We start from the raw sequence: 22,608 nt of genomic DNA on the forward strand, positions 1-22,608 counted from the left end.
TTTTGTAGGTTGCTTTCAGTTTTATTTGTTCGTTTTTCTAAGTTTTCCAGTGTTACTTTGATTTGGAAAAAGTAAATGAACGATGTCTTGCTCGTGAAAAAAGCTCTGTGAGAACAGGAGCAGGAAGCAGACAGATGAGAATGTTTCTGTGACTAAGGTCAAATAAGTACGTTTGCAATATCTGCAGTAGTTGAAATAAATCATTTAAGTTCCAGTGTGAAAATACTGTCCTTTGAGAAGCTTTCTCAGTGATACTCTAGGTGGTTCTTTGTCAGTTTCAAGTGGAGGAAATACAAACTTCTAGGAGTTAGATATAACTGTGAAAGTCGTCTTCATATGGTTGTTGTTTGTGTTGGAAGGAGACACGTGTACTTTCTCTTTTTTTGCATGTGTTAAGGTATTTTTTTTCTGAAGCTGGCTTAAAAAGAAGCAGCTATGGAATACACGTTGTCTTAGTGTTCACCAGAATTAATTTGATGAAGGTATTTGTGAGGATGTGTCAGATGCTTCAAACAGCCACATAACTGATCTGGGGTCACTTGTGAATTCTTCCGTAATAAATTGTAGCAAAAGCTCCAAATTCTTGCAGCGCCTGCGTGTCAAACATGAGAATAAAAATGGTAGCATAATAAGAGATGTAAACAAGATGTGTCTTTGAAAGCATTATGCACTTTTTGATATCACATTTGTTGTAATGATGTACCTGGCATTAGCAGCAGATGCTATCTGTGTAAGGAGACTTCCTTTGCAAGAGACTTATGCGTGTATTCTATTAAATTGTCTATTTCTGGTCAGTTTTTATAGCCGTGCTTTTGAGAAGATGTTTCAGCAGTGTTTGGAGCTTCCCTCTCAATCAAGATACTCAATTGCATTCCCGCTACTTTGTACTCATTTTATGAGCTGCACCCACGAACTGTGCCCAGAAGAGGTAATTTCTCAATACCTTGTCTTGGATGTTGACAGCTCAGGCTTAAAGTGGGAAGAACTGGTGCTCAGGACTGCAAGGTATTTGTTGTGGCGGTGTGGGATTAGAGGAAGGAAAGCAGTAAAAAAGGGAAGTTCAAGTAAGGGAAGTTCAGCACTTGACTGAGCTCAGAATTGTTTTCTGGAGTATGATTATCTTTGCTTTAAAGAGAGGTTGAGTTAAGGTACGAAGGTGGAATTACTTTTTTGAGTCATTCAGGCTTTGGGTGCTGATACGTGCTGTATGCCTGTTAAACTTGTAAGCAGCAGTTTTTCCTTCACTGTTTATAAACTCGTTGTTCTAAAAGTGAAATTGCAAGTTGGGAATTCCTAATGGTTTTGTTATACTGTTCTCCTTAGCAGGTCTTTAAAAACGTAATCCCAAGTGATACACGGTGTACTGTGAGCATTCATATTGCTGTATTTTCTTTTCTGGTTAGTAACAGAAATGCAAGATGTGGAGCGTTGCTTCCAAAACATTGATTCTTTGTTAAAGCAAGTTTCATTCTGAGGAAATTTTTTGTATTTTTATGTAATGAAATAGATCCTTTAGTACCTTGCCTGTATGCCCGTAGACTTTGGATTTACCTCAGGGTTAGCATGGGCAGTCTGGTGTAGTGCTTGTCAAAGTGGCTTTTCATTCTTAAGTGTTAAATGGAGTTGTTAGGTCTGTTAGACTATACATAGTGTGAGGTCTTCCTTATTTATGTTTGGCAACTATGACAAAGCTTTCAGGAAAGCTTCTCTTCAGGACAGGAAAAGTCTCTCAGAACCATTCTAGTACCATTTAGGAGTCGGTGGCTGAAGTTCACTAGGTGCTTGTTGCTGTGAATTCAGCTGGAGCAAGCATGTACTGCCACAGCCAACAGAAGTGTTATTTCAGCATATGAGTTGCATCACTTAGTAGCTATTATAGTTCTGGAGAAATAATCCTCAGTGTGTGCTGTACCATGTGTGGTAGTGTGGCTGTTACAGAGTGAGCATTAGTGGTAAAAGAAGCATTTTGTGAAGACAGAAGGCTGTACTTGTGTGGATCCTGTACAAAGAAACCAAGTCCAGGAATGTATGCAGCAGGGCTTTGTAATTTGACTTCTTTGAGGGTATGAATGACACTGTGTGCTTCTGCTGTAGCTTAAGTTACGTGTCCTTTTTTTCTTCATTGATTTGTACCAATACTAAATCTGAGATTTGCAGAAACCCAGGGTATTGGATGCTTCAGATACAGTTCAGAATTGATGATGAAAATCTGTTTAGAAAAACTTGTCTTCTTTTACAGAAATTTTTGCTTTTTTAATTTATAATGGTGAGAATTTCACAGTTCAGGATGTCTTGGTAAAAAAATTATCATGGAGGATGAAAGGAGCTGAGGTTATTAAGGACTTATTAGTGTGTTATTTGTCACTTCAGTTCTGGGCGTGAATGAGCTGCAGAACCATGTGTGCATTTTTTGATGAGTGTGGAACTAAGAGGAAAGTGACGACCAACTGTATGCTTTTTTAACAGCGGCATCACATTGGAGATCGCAGCCTTTCCTTATGTAACATGTTTCTGGATGAAATGGCTAAGCAAGCTCGCAATCTTATCACAGATATTTGCACAGAACAGTGTACGCTGAGTGATCAGGTGAGTGTTTTTTTGTCTCTTTTAATTCCCTTTGGAGGCTTTCTAGTTACTTTGACTTAGTGAACTGCTGTAGCTCTGTTTCCTTTTCACCTCTTTTCCTCTGACCTGAGGAATTGCTCTGTTTATGAAGTGGTAAGTGGTTTGAAGAAGACATTTGATATCAAATTGTTTAGTTAGTAATCAAAGGAGGTGCTCTTTGTGTTGTGAAGTCTCCACCTACATGTGAGCTTATTTTTTATCTCATTGCTGCTGTGAAGTTGGATTTTAACTGTGGGGGGTGACTTCTTTCTCTCTACTAGTTGCTGCCAAAGCATTGTGCCAAAACCATCAGTCAAGCGGTGAACAAAAAATCGAAAAAACAGACGGGAAAGAAAGGAGAACCTGAAAGGGAGAAACCAGGAGTAGAAAGCATGAGAAAAAACAGATTGGTTGTGACAAAGTAAGCTGCTCTCCTGTTCCTTTCCCCATGATTCCCCAGTCAAAACTTGTGATTTTTACTTGCTGCTTACATTCTTTCAGGAAACCTGACCGTAAATACCATAACTTCCTAGTTTGTGAACATAAAATACTCCTACCTTGTACGGACACTGAAATTTCTTACTTAGAGTGGTGGGAATGTGTAACTCTTACTAATCACTGTGGCTGTTTTCTTCCTTGAGCAGAAAGGGTCTGTTCCCATGCTGTAGGTAGGTTTTCTGTAGTCCTATCAACTGAGCAAGTGGGAGTCCTGAGGTGCGGATGGCATTTTTTGGTTCTGCCTTGCTTAACGCTGTTAGCTGGATAATGTACAGATTGGGCTGCAAGTCAGCTTGCCGCCTCTATCTGCGGAGGTGGGGAGGCTTTCTTATTAGTAGCCATCAGAAAACTGAAAACCCTAGCTAACTAGAAAAAATGTAAGGCCCATTGGGAAGAGAGGGAGAGATGAATAAATCCAGCTTGGGGTGTAAGAGGTGACGGAGGACGAAAAGCAGCAAGGTAGGAAATAATTGCTAGGAAAAGATCACAGGGCAAGATTGTAGAGGTTGAAGTAAAAGGAGGAAGAGAGCTGTGGGAGAGGACAAGAGATGCTCAGTGTTGTCTCTGGAAATGGCTAAAAGCACACATGCTGCTGAGACAGAATTACAGTTGCAACAACCATGCATCAGAGCTCAACTTGTGTAGCTAAGTTGAGAGAATAGAGCTGTAGGTGACCTTGAGGCATCTTCCATCTGTACATGCTTCCTATGATAATATGTTACATTAAATATGTTTTTAATTTCTTATTGACTTCTTAAAGCCTGGACAAACTGCACACTGCACTTTCTGAGCTCTGCTTCTCAATCAATTACGTTCCAAACATGGTGGTTTGGGAGCACACGTTTACCCCAAGAGAATATTTAACGTCTCACCTGGAAATCCGCTTTACCAAGTAAGAAATAATGTTAAGATAAATGTATTCATAAAACAAGGTAAGTTGGTCTTGGTTTGATCTTAGATGTATTGGATGCTTGCTACTTAAGATTAGTTTTAAAGGTAGGTTGCAAAGCTGTGAAGTCATATTCTTACTAAGATTCGCTTAACTTTGTGGAGACTTCCGTATATTGAAATGAATATCATCTGCTGAATAGCCTGATCCTGCATTCCTAGTCCTGTCTCTTTTGGTAGGAGTTGGTGATACCTATTAGGCATTTATAGTGTTGCTACAATTTTGTTTTTTATTTTATTTTTGCACAGTATGGGGCACTGTTTCAAGTATTTGGGTTTACTGGTCTGCAGGAAGGGAAATCTAAATATCGGAACTCGGTAGCAGACAAAGATAACAGAAAATTTTATTACTGTGATTCTTGAGGTTTAAAATAAAAAAAGAAAACAAAAAACAAGCCTTGTCACTTTCTACACTCATCTGTTCTTACCTTTATCTTCACATCATTATTTCCAGAGCTGCTAGTTGTAAATATTAAAGTGATTAATGATGAACAGTTTTTTATCTGCATCTTCACTTAACCCTTCTAAGAAAGGCATGTAATTCCTTTTGTTTCTAAAAGGTCAATCGTTGGAATGACTATGTATAATCAAGCAACACAGGAGATTGCAAAGCCTTCAGAGCTGTTGACCAGTGTCAGAGCCTATATGACGGTCCTGCAGTCAATAGAAAACTATGTACAGATTGACATTACGCGAGTATTTAACAATGTTCTGCTTCAGCAGACCCAGCATTTAGATAGCCATGGTGAGCCAACCATTACCAGTCTGTACACAAATTGGTAAGTAACTGGATGAACGCCTTTTATGAGCTTTGGTTATTACTTCTATTTTATTAAAAAAGCAAGCATTAGTGAACCGGTTTCTGAAATTAGGTTTACTGTTCTTGATCCTGTTAAGAACACTCAAAAATGTAGAATAAAATGTACTTATCAGCTCAACTGTGCAAGTAAAAAGCCTACAGGCTTTGCTGTTCCTTTATCACACAAGTGTACTGCATCTTTGTAGAGGTATCTACGAATGTATGTCTTCATCTTAAAACTTTTTCCCTTTCTGATAAGGTATTTGGAAACATTGCTAAGGCAAGTCAGCAATGGTCACATAGCCTATTTTCCAGCTATGAAGGCATTTGTGAATTTGCCAACCGAAAATGAATTAACATTTAATGCTGAGGAATACTCTGACATATCAGGTAAACTTTGCTCGATGTTCCTATTGAACGTTTGTGAGGGATAAGTGTAGCTTCAGTGATTGGAACTGTAGTAGCTCCTGAAGCATTTTCTGAGACTGCTCTTGTTAACTTTCAGAGTATTTTCATTTAATTTTATTTCTGCTGTCTCTGTGCCTTGAAGTAGCTCATTTTCTTTTTGTTAAAAAAATAAAAAACAGAAATAGGAATATGGTGTGTCAGTGACTGCTGCTTCAGTTCTGTTACAGTGCAAGTTCTCAAATCTGAAATGCAGTTTTGAGATAAGAGCTTTGTAATTAAAACACTAATTGTTCATATGTTATGAGCATCAAATAACTGAGGAAGGAATGTTGGAAAAACAGTTTGTTTTATTTCTCAGAAATGAGAGCCCTGTCTGAACTCCTGGGACCGTATGGCATGAAGTTCCTCAGTGAAAGTCTGATGTGGCACATTTCTTCGCAGGTTGCTGAGCTTAAGGTAATCCTGGGCAACTCATGGGTGAAAAAAAGGGTGGGTTTGTGTTTCAGCTTCCTGTCGGATGTTTAATAGCTGTTTGTGTGCTATCCTTCTGAAGTGACTGCATGACACGAATGGTAAAGCTGTGCATTTGTACTTCTTTGTGTATTGCACTTGCACGTGTGGTACATCTGTATACCACACTCCTCAGCAGCTGAGTGGGCAGGCTCTGTTCATTTACTGTAATGAGTTCTCTGTAGCTATTTGTTTGCTGCTTTATTAAAAATGCAGTCAGCACTTAGAAGAGACTTTGACTTTATCTGCATCAGCCAGTATGAGCATACCGAGCCTTTAGAAGCATAGTTTTCTGCTATTCTCTGGTTACATCTTCAAGCATCTTGTTTTATCTGTCAGCACTGTGAGTTTTAGTGTTGCTGAGTTGCTTAGAACATGGAGCCCAAAAAGATGTGAAGCTTTCCATTGATTGAGAGGGGATGCTCATGTTTGCCCAGATGCCACGAGAGGGATGCAGGTGATCGATATGAAGCTGGGTGGGCTTGTTGATTCTTTGTGCGCATTCCAGCTGTTGAGTTTTAGAATGAGATTTGCCAGGTGAGAAGGCTGAGAATTGAGGGTTAAATTTGGTCACTCCTGGCAATGCACAGTGACATCTGTCACGTTTCAAGTAAAACCGAAGGTCACTGGAGAGATGTTTTTTGGTTGCTTCTGTCTTCGCCCATTTCTCATTGTCCTGCTTTCTTAAAATCAGCTTATTTGTTATTGTAGCTCTGTGGTTTTTTTAGAAAAACAACTTTAAATTGTTTCTGAGATTGTTTTCTGATACTGGTAAGGATAAGCAAAACATAAGGTGGATCCACGTGCACATGACCACATATTTGGAGGAAAAAAGTAATAAAATGTTCATCTGCTTGGCTCAGATATGGTTGGCCTTGTAGAGAGCACTGAGAAACATCTGTGTTTGGGGATAAGAAGCACCAAGAGAATAGGAATGGGGAATTTATTAAGAGTAGGATTCAGTGTGCTTGCTTTTGCTTCCCGGACCAGGTGTTGGTTTTATATCTGGAGTTCAAGCGAGAGGGGGTAGGAAGTTGGCTTCAGTTAACTGTTTGAACTGTTTTCCTGCCTGTCCCTTTTAAATCTTAAGCCAGTATGCTGGCTATTTTTGTGAAGCTGAGAGCTTGACTCAGTAGTGGCATGTGGGCTATTGCCTTCAGTCTTGTATTCTGTAGAGCTTTGAGGAGTTGAAATTCAAATGTTGTGTATCGGCCAGATTCCAATACATCAATTGATTTAAAATTGCCCGGCTTGATTTCAGTGTAAACTGGTGATCTGTTTTGCTTTCTGGCTTTCAGCATAGGAATTTGTTTTTTGGCTTTGTGCATACACTCTTGCAATATCCTGGAAGCGGTTAGTTTGCATCTTCTATAGCTTATTTCATAGGATTGTGGAATTGCTGTTCTTCCCTTGCTTCTCAGTGGAAATAAGGAAGTGGGAAGAAATACCCCAAGTAAAGCACTTATGTTATTAACCTATCAGAATAGGTTATATAGCTGTATAGGTAATATAGCTGACCTGAGTCTTTGCTTCTCTGTAGAAACTTGTGGTGGAGAACGTTGAAGTTCTGACACAAATGAGGACCAGCTTTGACAAGCCAGACCAGATGGCAGCACTCTTCAAAAGATTATCATGTGGGTAACTAGTAGGGTCCTTACTAAAGATGTAGCGTGGTTTCTATCCTTATCTTCTGTAAACACCTTCAAAATGAATATCTCTGTATGAAGTTGACAGAAGCACAGAATCATAGCATGGTTTGGATTGGAAGGGACCTTTAATATCCTCTAGTTCCAACCCCCTGCTGTAGGCAGGGACACCTCCCTCTAGACCAGGTTGCTCACAGCCCCATCCAGCCTGGCCTCGAATGCTTCCAGAGAGGGGGCATCCACAACCTCACTGGGCAACCTGCTCCAGAATCTCACCACCTTCACAGTAAAGAGAGTGGTGAGATGTATGCTACTTTTTCTGGATGTGAAATGATTGCTCCTTTTTCCATGTGTGAACTCATAAGCTGATGGACCTTTTCAAAGTACTCTGGTCCCTCTCTGCCACAGACAAAATGGGATCTCAGCATAGGTGCTATGTGATGAGCTTGTAGCAACGTTTTTTCATCAGGGCTGATAACGTCCATCTGTGACAATAATACTTGGAGTGAATGCATAGATGTAAATAGGAAGCACTATTTTCTTGATAGGTATCTTTCTGATGCCTTTGCGTTGTTATGTTATTTGAAAGGATTTCTACAATGTAATTAGCAGTTATTTTTTACAATTAATTGTTACAGTGATATGTTTTGGCCTCAAGAAAACACAGCTCTAGTGTTAGCATTGAATACCACTATCTGTGTGTAACAGACTTCATTTGTGGAATGGCTTACAGGGGATGTCTTCAGGAAATCTTGTCATCAAATCAGATATAAAAACCTGCTTAAGCTCATGTTTATTTTGGCTCTGAAATGCCGATGTTTCAATATCGTGCTATTTGCAGCGTTTTGATTTTTTCTTTCTCATTGGTTTTATTTTTTTATTTCATATTTCCTATTGAATTGAGCTCGTAAACTTGAGTAGGTTTTTGTTTACTGTTGTTCTCGTTCCTCTTCAGCTGTTGACAGTGTTTTGAAGAGAATGACAATTATCGGCGTCATCTTGTCTTTCCGGTCTCTGGCACAGGAGGCACTTAGAGATGTAAGAAATAACTGAATGTTTTCTCAATAGCCTTTATTAAATTGAATAGAATAAGAAGGAATTCAGACAGAGTTTTGAAAAGGTTTACATGTGGTGAAAATAATTATAACTGAACCTTGAACTGCAGGTTCTAGGGAAGAAGTACTTGAGTGCTGCTTAGAGAAATATTGCACTAAAGCCATCTGTTTGTAGTTGCATGTTTCCTGGTGCTCTTAGTATGTTTTCAAGCCTGCTTTCAGTTTCTTAACTGACAGCTTGATTTTATTGGGCTTTAGTTCTGAAGTCCATAAAGTAATTAATATACTGAAAATGAGTCAGTCAAGAAAAAGTAAATGCAGTAAAATAATGGTGTTGTCTAACTGACGGTGAGCTTCGGGAGTGTTTTGTCCTCATTTTGTGTTTGTGTTTCTTAGGTCTTATCCTACCACATTCCTTTCCTTGTAAGTTCCATTGAGGACTTCAAAGATCACATTCCAAGAGAGACTGACATGAAGGTAATGTGAGGCCCGAAGGGTAATAGAGTCATTTTTGGAGCTTACTGAAAATATGCAAGGGGCAAGACTTTCATTCTTATGAAAAATGTTGAAACCCAAGTGCAGTGTTTTTTTCCAAAGAGCTGAGTAATTACCCTTCTGCAGCCTTGTTATGCTCTGGGGGAAAAGAGACCGATGGAAGTACACGAGTCTCTTCCTACCTGTTTTTACATCTGAGAACTTTCATGGCGAGAAGTAAAGAAAGAGGTTCATCAAGTGCTAAAATATGACTAAGCAGTAAAGGGGAGAGTGCTGCTTTGCTTCATAGTATGTGCAGTTGCAACTTGTGTAACTGAGTGTTTAAAAGATCGTGTGCTTGTGATGTCTACAAGCCTGATTTTTGTCCTGAGCAGAAGGTTCTACCACACCTCATTTTGGACATGTCTGAGAAGAATTGGTGCCATGAGTTAGAAGCCTCACTTCTGGATGGTAGTGTATTTTCATTCAGAACCCCTTGGCAGTGCATCACATGGCTTCTGGCCCCAGATGCACAGTAGCTGCAACCTGAATGTTTATTTATTTATTTTTTTAATCATTTGTTCTAACTTGGAGCCTCTGAAGGCTTGCAGGTTCCTTAATAGTACTGTGCTGGTACAGAAAATGTATGGTGCCTGTATGTTGCACAGCTCTTCATTCACACACGTGGAAATAACTTTTTGAAAGCTGCTCTTGTGCTGCTTGGGTTTTGGAGGGCTGCAATATGTTGTTATTCCTGAACTTAAAGGCTGTATTTTGCCGTTGATTCTTGCTGCAAGAAAGCTTACATGTTTGATGGAAAAATAATTTTAAAAATCCTTCTCCTTTTTAAGAAGTATATTACAGAACAGTCAGAAGTTTGCCTCTAAGGCAAACATCACCAGTTCAGAAAACACAGTTCAGCAGCCTGTCTGAAACTGTCTGAGGTTGTGTGACAAATGCACGTACTGAAATCGCACATGCCTTCTGAAACTTCTGATGCTGATAAACTGTTTGTAAGTGTTTGAGGTCCAGGAAACTCTGAAATTTGTTCCACCACAGAAATGCTGTGGAAAATAGATTTCAAGGATGTTGGCTTACAATTATTATGTTAAAATGATGCGAGTTGCCTTAGCTCTTAGCAAGAAAAGCCTTTTACCTTTTTAGAGAGAAATTCTCACCTGTGGGTGCAAGGAAAATGGTTGATCACCGAGTCATGTTCCATTACTGAGTTTGAAGAATCAGCTTGTGGAAAAGATGAGGAGTCAGCCTTGCTGGCTTGTGCCTGATCTTTTCAGTTAGGCAGCTTATGACCTCTGCTGTCAAAGCACTGCTGAGAAATTGGATGGAATAAAGGCTGCAACAGTAACAAATCCTTGAGGACAGTCTTTTACCATTGGCTTTTTAAAGCTGATTATTTTAGATCATCTTGAACATCTAAATGGATCCATAGGGATATCACTAACCCATTTGTGTCAGTAGACATGACAAAGCACAGTGTTTGCTGCTTCTGTTTTTAAAGTCCCTGCAGTAATTTGCAGTCACTGGAATAATAGAGTGGCAGAAGAGATGTCTTCTACTAAATGAAACCATACTGAGGACTGTTTGCCAGGTCATACACCACATAGCACCAGCTTGTTGCCCCTGCTTTTTGTACTGGCTGCTGGCCTTTTCCGGTGCCCTCTATACTTCCCTCGTGGTTCTCATGAGGTACCTATTTTGTGTACCTTTCTTCTAGCTCCAAGTGTGTGAAATAACACGAGGGCTGTGGTGCAGTCTGTGCTGCTGTTTGCTCGGTGTCAAGCTGAGATGTTGCGTCTTGGTGGTGTGGGCTGCTGATGTCTAGTCTTGTTTAAGAAGTCAGCATGAGTTTGCAAGGGTGATGTTGGAGGACTGTGAGTGCAGAAGGAGCCAAACCTGTGTAGTCCTTCCTGTAGTGCCTTCTGGGAATACTGGGAACTCTGGCACGTACTACCCCAGAACTTTGCCAGAGCTTTGTCTTGAAAACAGCTTGTTGCTGTGGCCAGAGCTAGGAGCCTGCTAACAATTAAGCCCTGTAGACAGTCAGCAGTTCCTTGTTTGAACTTTCTCCCCAGTCTTGTGTACCGAATTTCCGAGTCTCTGTACAATAGATGAGAAAATTGCATATTCTAAGATACAATAACATTCTGTGTATTGAACTTGCTGTAGGAAATAGCTTTAATTTGTTAATGAAACATATACTTGATGTGAAATATGATTTAAAACTTAAAATTTGGGAAGAGTGATAGAATGAAGAGAATGATTATTTGTTTTGCCTTTATTTTTAGTGTCAAGGTATTGCAGTATCTGCTATTAGAGTCAGGCTTACACTTGATCCTGTGCTAATAGTAGGCTGTTTTGTTGTGAACCAGCTCCCATCTCTGTAATTCCCTGAATGCAGCTCTGTACTCAAGCTGTCGTGCCTCTGCTGACGGCAAAGCACTCTGCAGACCAAGTCGTGTCCTTCCTGTATCGGGGTTTGCCTTCAGGTAGCTGAGCTGGACCCCCTAAGTAAGGTGGTAAGCACAGTACCGCCTTCTGCAGCCGGCTGGCTCGGTGGGAGTTTGAGAGAGCAGTTGTGTACAAGGCACATCAGCAGCATTTCCACAGGCTCCTTTGGGACAAGTCTCCCTTTGGAGAGATTCATTTGAATTACACCTTCAAGTGTTTAATTCCACGTGTGAATTAGGGGAAGAGAGGAATACAGGATTACATAGGCAACAGTATGAAATGTAGCCTGAGCCAGGCTTGAAAATGGACTAGATTGAAAGGCATTCTTAGCTCCTCCAAGCGTTGGGATCACTTACAGTGTAGTTCTTGGCATCTGAAATCACTGGACACTGGTTCTGTATCAAACTTGTATATTGGAAGATGCTTGCCTTTCTCTGCTACTTTGTTAGCTTGTGACTGGTGGCTTTTGTCTAGAAGTGCAGTATTTGTGGATGCTGGTTGTCTCTGGTGGAGACCATGTGTTAGGTTTTTCTTTTTGAACAGAATGAAGAGGCAGAAATGGCAAATTGGAAGTCAGGATGTTTGCTTTGGAGGTCACCTAGAAAAGTATACAAGCTTTGTTTGGCTTGAGAGAAAGAAACGATAACTGAGCGCGCGAAGTACTGACCGCTCTGCTCAGAGCAAGTCAGAGGTGGAGAAAAAAAAGAGAGAGTAAAATCTAGACGTTCTTTATCTAGTTTCAGCCAAATCTCCAAAGTCTCCCTTAATGACTCAAACTAATATAAACATTTTAAACTTGTCAGCATGACTGTGCTTCATCAAGTTTACACAAAAGCATTCAGTTCCCTTGTAATTGCCTTTCTTCTGATCCTCAGGTGGCAATGAATGTATATGAACTGTCGTCAGCTGCTGGATTGCCTTGTGAGATTGATCCTGCCCTGGTTGTAGCGTTGTCCTCCCAAAAATCAGGCAAGAATTTACTATTTTAAAAATGTAATGGAAAAGAATGGTTTGCAAATAACTAAGTCCCCCCCAAGGCATGGGTCCATTTTAAGTGCTGGTGGAAGGCTTACATATCTTGGATCCTTTGTATTCCTTTGAACTTCATAAATTGCCTGAAGAATGCAAATGCTTTGTGCAGACTGCCCAGAATACACTGATGAGCATCTTGAGAATCTTTTCAACTGCGTAAAAATTGTTCTCTTGACTTGGGAAAGAATAATGGGTAGATGCTGAGGCAGTCTAATGGCTGATGGTTAAAAACTGCTGTACTTTAAGGACATTGGAAATAGGATTCTGTTGTGAACAGCTGTAGATGGGATCAGTTCTGTTGCACAGATCTGTAACAAATCTGTGTAATTAATTCAGACAGTAGAAGCTGAAATGCCAGCTGAACGCATTTGATGAATTTCACAGCACTGTTACTGATTTGTAGTACAGATGCTAACATGCCCTTTACAAGGGGAAACATAGAGACCAAACATAGCGAAGCCCTCACGTGTGTAGCACTTCGTGGCACTTTAATGCACCACTGCTGAAGCTTTTCAGTTTTGTTTACCCTGGCAGTTTGGAAGGTATGAATTAAGTTTCTTAAGGGCTTTCTGACAGTCTTAAGTCTTCCTGTCCCTGGAAGTGTTCAAGACCAGGTTGGATGGGGGCCTGGCAACCTAATATAGTACAGGATCTAGTGGTTGGCAGCCTTGCCTGGGGTGGGGGGTTGGAACTTGATGATCCTTGAGGTCCCTTCAAACCGAAGCCGTTCTGTGATTCCTTACTGAGCATTTTATGCCTTTTTTTACCCGTGTGTAACAGATAGTTGAAGTTACAATCAGACTGTAACTGTTGTAGATGTTAACCTGTTCCTTTTTTCTTGCTTTAATGCTAGCTATTTGGCAAGAGAAAAGATAGTTTCAAGAGGCAGTTCAGTATTAAAGCTTAGATGCGTCAAGCACAATATATTTGTATTCATAAAATACAAATGTGGATTTGTTTATATGTACTTGTGTTGATACACATAGTTGTTGATTAGAAAGACAGCCAGTATCTGTGATGGCATTTTCAATAGTTCCTGTTGAGGTGCAGCTATGAAGTGTTGAAGCTTTGTGAACAGGGCAGGGAATTTCTGCATGTTTTCATGACTGGCTGTGATCTGTTACTAAAAGGCTTATTTTTGTTTTCAGAAAACATTAGTCCGGAAGAAGAATACAAAATTGCTTGCCTTCTCATGGTCTTCGTGGCAGTCTCCTTGCCGACTTTGGCTAGTAATGTGATGTCTCAGTATAGCCCTGCCATTGAAGGTAAACGTCAGCAAAACGTTTGTCCTGAATGCTTACTTTGTAACAGCCCTGGGAGTGTTTTTAATAGATGTGCTGTGAATAAGAAACTGCTGTTTCTTAGTGAACAAAAGTTGGAAATCCAGTAAAGATCAAGAAAAGGTTTTCTGAGAGTTACTTTGTAAAGCGTTCACTTAACTCCCCTGACATTCCTCCAATGGAGGAATCTTTTGCTTGAGACTTGGAGAGCAGTTCATTTGCTGGAGGGGGCAGTCTCGTACTAGTGTGTGAAATTGGTAGAGAGCATATTCTGTGTTAATTAGGGCACAGTGTATAGATGTTTTAGTAATGGCTTTATTGGCCTTTGTGCTGCTCATACATAGTAGCTTTTCTGTTCTTAACGTGCTATTCATCTCACCATAAACTTTTGAAGATGGAATCCGGAAGGTATGAGCTGTGAACAGAACTGTAACATACAGAATAGCTCAGCTTAGAGAGAGTACTTTGCCTCAAGGAAATTCTTTGCTTGTAATCCGCCAAAAAAAAAAAGGTTCTTTCAGACAAAATGAAGTTGAAAAAGAATGACTGAGAGAACTGTTCCAATACACACAAGAGTCACCTTTCAGCTGTTCAAGCTATTTCCATTATGTTGTATAGCTTGCATAAAGGACTGTTTATTCTGCATGCATTTACCAGCTACAGAGAGAGATTATTTTTCTATTTTCTAAGTTGCTTTGTTTTTAATCAGGTCAGATGTAACTTGCACAGTGTCTAACGTGACTTCTGAACCTTTACAGTACCAAGAAAAGACCAAAAATTCTGGTAGTCTGTGTCACTTAGTGAGTGTGTGGTATGCAAATCCCTTTTTCCTAAGATCTTCCATTTCCAAGATTGCTGTTTTAAATGAGGTTAATAATTTTGTACTTACCTGTTTGAGTTATCCATCTTGATAGGGAAACATCTTCAATTTTAGAAGATGGGGGTTTGTTAACTGTAATTTTAAACAGATTGTGTAGCTCTTTGCCTGTTGTGAAAACGTTGGGTAAATCTCTGATGTAATGAGTAGAACTTGAACACTGATTTGAAAGGTCAAGTATTTGAGGCTAACAGCTTGTTCTGATGAACAGTGAGAACAATTTGTATCCCACAGGGTTGTTCTGTGTTATCTGCGCTCTGTTTCTACCGCTCTGTTTTTTCAGTCATGATGGCTGAATGAGAAACTCAGAATATGTTGAAGAGTATGAAGGACTATGAAATGATTGGTGGGGGCGGGCAGAGGCACTTTTTTGTGGGAGGGCAGTTAGGCTGGGTCTCTGATGTCATCCAAGTGAACTTGCTTATATGTGTTCAAGGCCACTTCTCTTAAGTATTTATTTTTGTAGTTTCATAAGAAGAGATAAACTGGAGGCACTTTCTGACACCATTTTTGTCCTTCAATAGCCTCTTACCTGCTGCGGTCTCAAAATGTACACTACTTGCCACAGGGACTGTAGCACAGGTTTTCAATGGTGACTATATTTGCTTATTAATTAATAAGGCATGTCTATGAGATGCACCTACCCCTCTGGAAACTTCTTCCTATGAGCCGAAGTCAGGCAAGGGAGATGTTGCTGCTCCCAGATTTTCTGTAGCAGGTTGGAGCTCGTGCAGTTTGCTTCCCCCAAGCTCCCCTCTCTTCCAAGGTTCGTCTCTGTCCTCAGGCTGCTGGCAGTCTGAAACAGTAGACAAGGATTATCTTCTGTCTGTTTTATGTGATGCAGCCAACATATTCCAGTTTCTATCATTAAATTCAGTAACTCTTAACCTGAAGTCACACAAAGCCTCTTTCATAAGTGGTTTCTTAAGTTAATAAGATCTCATAAAACTGTGACTGGAGAGGAATTGCATCTAGAAGTCAAATAAGCCTGTATTAGGAGTTGCTACTGATGTTATGATGCGGTCTCTGTATTACATGACTCTTTACTGTGTGGACTCTCTTTAAATAAGAGGAAAATAGTCTGGCAAAAGGAATATATAAAATAAGTTCACTGTACAAAAATAACAAACAGAATAGACCTTGTTGGTTCTGCTTTAGCTGTGTATTACTTTCCTCTGTTCTGCCCCTTACTGTAGAACATCTGACTTGAGACACTGGATATAGATGCTATTTCCAGAATGAGAACTTAATAAATGCTGCTTTTTATGAAGTAAATTCCCTGGCTAAACCCTGAATTTTACCATCAACAGGTCACAGTTTTGAAGGAGTTTCAGCTTTCTAATCTGGCAAGAAATTTGTCCCAAATTCCAGAACAGAGCGCTAGTTTGTGTCTAGAGACTAGACTAGAAAAGCAGGCTACAGAGACCAGGCCTGTCCTGAAAGCGTGAAACCTGCCACGTGTTGGAAGGCTGCAGCTTCTTGGTTGAATTCCCCTTGCTGAGACTTTGACAGAGAAATCAAGTCATTTGAGAAACAAGCATAAATTTAAATGGGCAGCACTGAGCAGAGCAGACATTCTTGACTGATGCTGACAGGAAGCAGCTATCTATTTATTTCCTTTTGGATTAGCATATTTATGCAGCAGTTTTTAATAGTAATAAAAAAAAGAACAGCAGCAGTAGCTCATGACTGGCTGGGGTGAGGACCTGCTGGTGGAGATTTATGATTCTATGACCTACTGATCAGCACGTTCATAGGCTTCTGGAAAAGTGGTGAAGGACCAGGTAGCAGATTTCAAATTCAGTGAATTTCTGGTGGCATGAAGAGCTGCAGATAGATACTGTGACACTGAGTAGGCTGCACATAAAGTGCCAAGTGAAAACCATGGTAAATGAATACAGCAATATGTGTGTGGTTTGGAAGAATTAATTTTTTCTCGTACAAAGTGATGGAGTTGAGCTGACCTCACTGCTCAGATGTCATCTTGTAAGGAAAAAAAAATAAAACGAGCTCAGTTATCAGCAATGGTTGGAAAATGGGTGTAACCTGTCAGCATTGTTTGCAAGCATCCATACTTGGTAACTCCTTCAAAGACCCCTTCCTTTCCATAGGTTAGCAGTTTCCCAAGGTATTTATTTAGGTCTCTATTCATTTTGTTCTAATATGCTGGCCTGGACTAAGTTGCCCAAAGAAATAGCAGGCTTGCTGATGAGCAGTTCCTGTTTTTCATCTATAGCCTTTTTGAAAACTGGTGTCATCCAATCACCTTCCAGTCCCCCGAAGCCTAGGTAAATTTTGGCAAGACAGTTACAGCCATCAGAAATTCACTACTTGTGTTCTTGAGGTCCTACAGATCTCTTGGTCCTACAGATACCGTCCAAGCCTGCTCATCTGTTCATGTACAAAAAGAGGAGGAAAACAGTCAGTTAGGCTGACCAAGTCTTTTCTTATACAGACTATTTTGTCAAGTGGTGATACCATCAGATTTTATAGTAGAGCACAGCATTTGGAGGGAGATCTGTAGTTCTGGTTGCTCTGATGATACCAAGTTGGTGTGAAAGAGCACTTTGCTGTTGTTTAAGATGCTGAAACTTGCTCTTTGGTTGTGATGACCATGGTTACTCTTTGATAATGTTTTCCAAAACACTATCATTTTCAATCACAGCACTGAGGTAATTTGTCTATGTTTTTGTTCAGGGCATTGCAACAACATTCATTGCTTGGCAAAAGCTATCAACCAGATTGCTGCAGCTTTATTTACCATCCACAAGGGAAGCATCGAAGACCGCCTAAAAGAATTTTTGGCTGTATGTATGATTTAACTTCTAAAACTAGCTTTTTGCAATATAATCCTCTGTGTATTAATTAGAATTTTAGCACCTATCATCTCTTGTACAGAAAAAACTCTTGTACAGTCTGTGACTGGAAAAAGACACGTAATGCACATGAAGTCATAACTCTGTCTGCAAACTTTTCCCTTGACGTACTGGACTCTTAAATGATTTTACCTTTTCAGGAAAGGTACTGTAGGAATGGCACTGTGAGTGAATGGCTCTTTTGACGTGCCTGCTCTCCTTGCATAGGAGCTGTCAGATAGCTGCACAATGCAAGGGTATTTGGGGAGAGATGTTTTTATGCGTTAGAGTAGACTGAAGATCAAAGTTGCTGGAATCCCCACTGATGCTTCAAAAGAAGTCAGAAGCCTTTAGGTCCTAAAGATGTGTTTTAAATTCTTTTTGGCATGCTTCTGAAGTAGAAATAGAGTTTATCTTTTTTTTTTAATGGCTCTTGATTTCCGACTACTTAAAGGGAAACTAAAGGTTAAAATGACTTCATTTTTTTCCTTAAAAGGATACTAATTTGAGTGATTCTTCCTTTCTCATGCTTATCTGTGAAATGAAAAAACACGCACGCCCAGCTTCTTACCTTCCTCAGTTAGAAGGGTTGGGTAATGGTCAGTTTCTGTGAGGCTAAGTCCACAGAAGCAGTCGTTGTGGCTTTTTCCTCATCCTTAGAGACTCTTTTCCTTCTGGAAGCTCATTGCTTTTTGTTAAACTGAGAAAGCCTTTAGCCGTTGACCTTGTCTAATGCAACTGCTGGCTGTAAGAGATGAAAGAGAGATGGTTGCGTCAAGTTGCGTACGTTTGACAAGTGAAGGAAACCAGTTTAGTTTCATGTGACAAAAACACTTGTGGTATGAGGTTTGCATTTTTGCAGTGTTTATGAACTGATTTCAGACCACTGCTTTTACTGTGCAGACTGTGACTTGATGGTTCAGATGTTTTGCTAATCTGTCTTTTATGGCACCTTTTATTTGTCACTTACTGTCAGTCTGAAGGGAAGCATCTCCTGAGGAGAAAATATGCTGCTAGAGATGATCTGCTTTCCTGTCATAGTTAATTAAAGACGGAAAAAACTCACTGGGTTATTTAATACTGATGAGTATGTGTGAACATTCTTTTCAAGTGTGCACGTTCACTTTACATTACAAATTAATTTGCAGAAAGTGTTTCAAGAGGAACACTGAGATTTTTTTAAAGTTAGTATTTTAAATTAAAATCCCTTTGTGGTAAATGTCGCTTAATTATACTGCTGTTCCTTGATGGGAGTGCACAATAGTTTGTACACCTGACAGCTGGAAAGAGGTGGATCGTCTTGTTGGGGTTGCTCTTGGTTTGGATTTTTTGTATTTCTGTGAGGTATGAAAACACGGGCTACACACTCATCTGCACATCAAGTATTTTATTGTGCTCTGTCATCATGTGTACCTGTGTATACCTGTAAGTTTCTGGGATATTTATTTTTTAGGCTATCTTTTAAAACTAGTAATGGAAGGTTGCTTATAGTCTGATATAATAAATTCACAGTTACGATGACATTTCTTAAACTAAATACATAGTTTTGGAAGTCATTTTCTTGTACAGCAAAATGGGTAAAATATCAACGGGTGAAAACTGTAAATTGTAATGCAGTAAGTTTATATGCCTATTGGGAGAGACCAAGGCAGTGAGATCTTGATCCCAAGGGAGCTCCCATGGACTTTTGTAGACTTGTCAACTTAGTGTCAACTTACAGTCTACTTACCTACTTTTATCTGCTTTGATGAGCAGAAGTTCTTCACAATAAATGAAACGGCTTTCTGACTAAAATAGCACGTACTGCTTATTAAAAACTGCTAGATGTAAACAAAAATGTCTCCCTGAGAGCAAAGCCCAGCTAGCAACCATCAGTGCTGCTTTGTAGTTGCAAGTTCAATGCTGTCGCTACTGAGTGGGCTGTTGATGTCTTCAGAAATGTTCAGAAATTGATGTCTTCAGAAGTGTTGAGTGAAAGAGAAGAAGCTGATCTGTGCCTTTATTTCTTTATCACTTTGAAATATTCATTTCACGTAGCTTGCATCATCTAGTCTACTGAAGATCGGCCAGGAGACGGACAAAACTACTACAAGGAACAGGGAGTCTGTTTACCTACTACTGGACATGGTAAGCTTTGTCTGTTTATTGGTAACTAAACTAAAGGAATAGGATCGACATCGTGTTGTTCACACCTCTGGTGATGTAGTTCCTCAGCCAGGGTGAATAACTTTTTATGTCATTCTTAATCATACTCTCATGTCAGTAACGTATTTCTTTGATTCCCTCAGCACATCGTCATTTGTTGCCATTGTATGTGGTATTGTTTTGTTCAGACAATTTGCTTTGTTGTACAATATTAAGACAATTTACATCAAAGAAGTGCCGTTCAGAATGTGAGAGGAGATAATCGTTGTTCAGACTTTCTTCCTTTATTGCAGTGTCTGTTTTGAAAATGAAAGGAATGCTGTATGACGTTATACGTAGACGTATGAAAGCTACGTGACTGGTTTAGAGAGGCACTGAAATTATAGCAACTTTTATCTTTCCTGTGTCTCCCTAACCTCATGACAATCCTTTGTGCTGTGAGAAGCGGTGGTGGTGGCGTAGTGCAGAGCAGAGATACCTACATGGGACAGGGTATGAGCAACAAGTGGTAGAAGGTGTCGTGCACAACCTCACGTTTCTGCTCTTTGTCAGATTGTGCAGGAGTCCCCGTTCCTGACGATGGACCTCCTGGAGTCTTGTTTCCCTTACGTCTTGCTGAGAAACGCGTACCATGCTGTCTACAAACAAAGTGTCACATCCTCTGCCTAAGTATCTACTTCCTGCAGATAAGACATAGCACGCGTCTATGTGGCCTCAGTTTTACCTGTCAACTGTGGAGCTATTTTACTTTATGGCCTGATGAACAGTTTTGTGGATTATAAACTTTTTCCATCAAGTTGTATTTCTGATCAGTGGTTTCTTAATATGGTTGTACTACAATATCGGCTTGGTTGATTTTAGGTTGCACATTCATGGAAAATCTTTTTTTCTCCTTTCTTCCTTTTGTTTTTAATTTTAGAGCATCAGTTACGTTAAGAAATATACTACTTCTGCTATATGTTTTTGATATTGATCACGCAGAACAGAAATTGCTTGTTTATTTCCCAGAAGAGAAATGTATTTAGTGATTATTTTAGTGTAGCTTTCATCTGTGTGTAAATTATTTCATATAGGGAGAGTTATAATCTTGTACCTATTGTTCTTATTGAAAACAAATATTGGATGTGCATTTCTGTGAAGTAATTACAGCATTTCTAGTTTTATTTTGAAACATTCACCAATCTATGTACTATGACACCATCTAACATTAAAAATGTTATCCTCCAGACAGCGATCCTTTCCCAGTACTCTTAAACAACAGCAAGTGGTGTTGTTTGTATAAAGCATAGTGGGAATTTTTTTTTAAACTAACTTCTGTGGTGCCCTGTTGGCATTAACACTACCATTGTACCCTGCTGTATAATAAACATTCTTACACATTTATCACTTGTTGATAAAATGTTAGCCCTTAACCACTTTTTATATGTTTTAAAACTTTGAAATTCAAGTGTACCTTCCATAACATACAATAAACACTAGACTGTACTATCTGTAGGTGAATTATTTTTAATATAAATGTTATCCTAGTATTTTAATCTTAAAATGTGCCGTGGTGCATTGATTTACATCTCGGAGTTCATTAAATTTCAATCCTTAGAGCTTTTATGTGAAGATTTCCTTCCATCATCCACCTTTTGGCTGATGTGACAAAGATTCTTGTGAAAAGTGGAAGAAAGAATTGAAGCCAGTATAAAAAGTGTCAGCTTAGTGCCGTGAGTCTTCAGATCTTTCTTTGAGATAGTAAAACGAGAAAAGCATTTGTACAGTGTGTGGTGGTGCTGGTTGTGTCAGTAGGGAGAAGTTAGAATGTAAAACTTGAAATAACTGTGGAACAGGAGAACCGTAACGTAAGACATCACTGAGACAGGTGTGTAATGAGCCTCCTTTTATCAGTGGTGCTCGTTGGCATGCAGGAGAGCATTGGCTCACTTTGCCTGAAAGCTGACCAGATGGTTGTGCTCTGTAAACTTCAGCGTGGAAAGAGATGTGGTGCTCTGGACGTTGTATGAAGCTCTTGTTCTCCATGCAGCTTCTGCACACACTGGTAACTTTTTTTATTATGAAAGAGCTGTTTTGTGCTCCTTTACAATAGCTTCCTATGTCTAGAGGGGAAAAAAAATGCTGCATTACTTCCTTAGGACAATTTTATTCCAGTACATCTGTATTTCTCCTAATGTTGCTTTTCGTGTTAGAACTACAGAACGGTTCTTAAGCTGGTGGTTTAGTAGTGTAACACCCAACGTTGTTCATGAAGAAGTCAGGTCACATGTGAGACCTGAGAGTGTAATTATGTATTATTTAAAACCAGATACGTTCACATATCTTACTACTAATTAAGGCTTGGATTGTAACTTAGTCTTTTGTGGAAAAAATTACTTTCAGGATTCATTTGTGAAAAATTCAAGTTAGATGTGGTTTACGAAATAACCTTTTTTTGTCTTCCATCTTAAGTTGAAAGAAATTGTGATTGGCCGTTTATCATGATCCCTGTCAGCTTTCCACAGTGTGAGCTTTTACTGAAGTAATCCTAGAAAATGAGTAATGGACAACAAGGGCAGCATCTCTGCGAAGAAACCACTCTGGACAGTCAGATGCCTGAGATGTCTCTGCGTGTCCTTCTTGCAGAGGCTCAGAGCAAGCTCAGAACAAAACTGGAAGCAGAGGAAATTTGGGAAGGGAGATTTGGACTCAGCCACGAGCCCTTTGGGTTTTGAAGATGTGTGAGGTTTGTTGCCTTCTAGGGGCAGGGGTTCTTGTTTTGTTCCTACTGTATTGCTCCTATTTCCAGTTTTAGCTGAGACACTGCAGAACCTGCTTATTGAGGGCAGAACGCGTTGGCCACAGGCCTCGAGACAACTGGTGTCCATGCACACAGGCAGCAATATGTCTGTTGAACCGAGATTGCAGGGAAGAAGGCAGAGGAGGAATGCTTCCTCTGCAGCCAGCAGCACTGTGTCCTCCACGGCTTTGTAAGCTCATGTGATGCTGTGTATGTTGAGTCACCTCAG

The 22,608-nt window shown here is 39.8% G+C and overlaps 1 protein-coding gene and 1 long non-coding RNA gene across 10 annotated transcripts in view; one reads left to right on the forward strand and one right to left on the reverse strand.

The window, feature by feature from the left end:
- Positions 1-21,198, forward strand: part of NCKAP1 (NCK associated protein 1) — a 66,605-nt gene extending 45,407 nt beyond the window's left edge. For all 9 annotated transcript variants that reach the window (XM_048953575.1, XM_048953574.1, XM_048953576.1 and 6 more), the window contains 15 exons: positions 796-928; positions 2,467-2,586; positions 2,886-3,025; positions 3,863-3,994; positions 4,611-4,829; positions 5,109-5,239; positions 5,616-5,713; positions 7,308-7,401; positions 8,369-8,451; positions 8,865-8,945; positions 12,287-12,380; positions 13,592-13,708; positions 17,298-17,407; positions 19,493-19,582; positions 20,153-21,198. In XM_048953575.1, the coding sequence (XP_048809532.1) occupies positions 796-928; positions 2,467-2,586; positions 2,886-3,025; positions 3,863-3,994; positions 4,611-4,829; positions 5,109-5,239; positions 5,616-5,713; positions 7,308-7,401; positions 8,369-8,451; positions 8,865-8,945; positions 12,287-12,380; positions 13,592-13,708; positions 17,298-17,407; positions 19,493-19,582; positions 20,153-20,269 (1,759 nt within the window). In that variant the 3' untranslated portion in view covers positions 20,270-21,198. The remainder of the gene's footprint in view (positions 1-795; positions 929-2,466; positions 2,587-2,885; positions 3,026-3,862; positions 3,995-4,610; positions 4,830-5,108; positions 5,240-5,615; positions 5,714-7,307; positions 7,402-8,368; positions 8,452-8,864; positions 8,946-12,286; positions 12,381-13,591; positions 13,709-17,297; positions 17,408-19,492; positions 19,583-20,152) is intronic.
- Positions 17,414-22,608, reverse strand: part of LOC125697034 (uncharacterized) — a 65,681-nt gene continuing 60,486 nt past the window's right edge. Inside the window, exon 4 of the long non-coding RNA XR_007378652.1 lies at positions 17,414-18,200. This is a non-coding gene — a long non-coding RNA (uncharacterized LOC125697034). The remainder of the gene's footprint in view (positions 18,201-22,608) is intronic.

The sequence above is a fragment of the Lagopus muta genome, chromosome 8 (assembly GCF_023343835.1).
Source record: "Lagopus muta isolate bLagMut1 chromosome 8, bLagMut1 primary, whole genome shotgun sequence".
Classification (NCBI taxonomy): Eukaryota; Metazoa; Chordata; class Aves; order Galliformes; family Phasianidae; genus Lagopus; species Lagopus muta.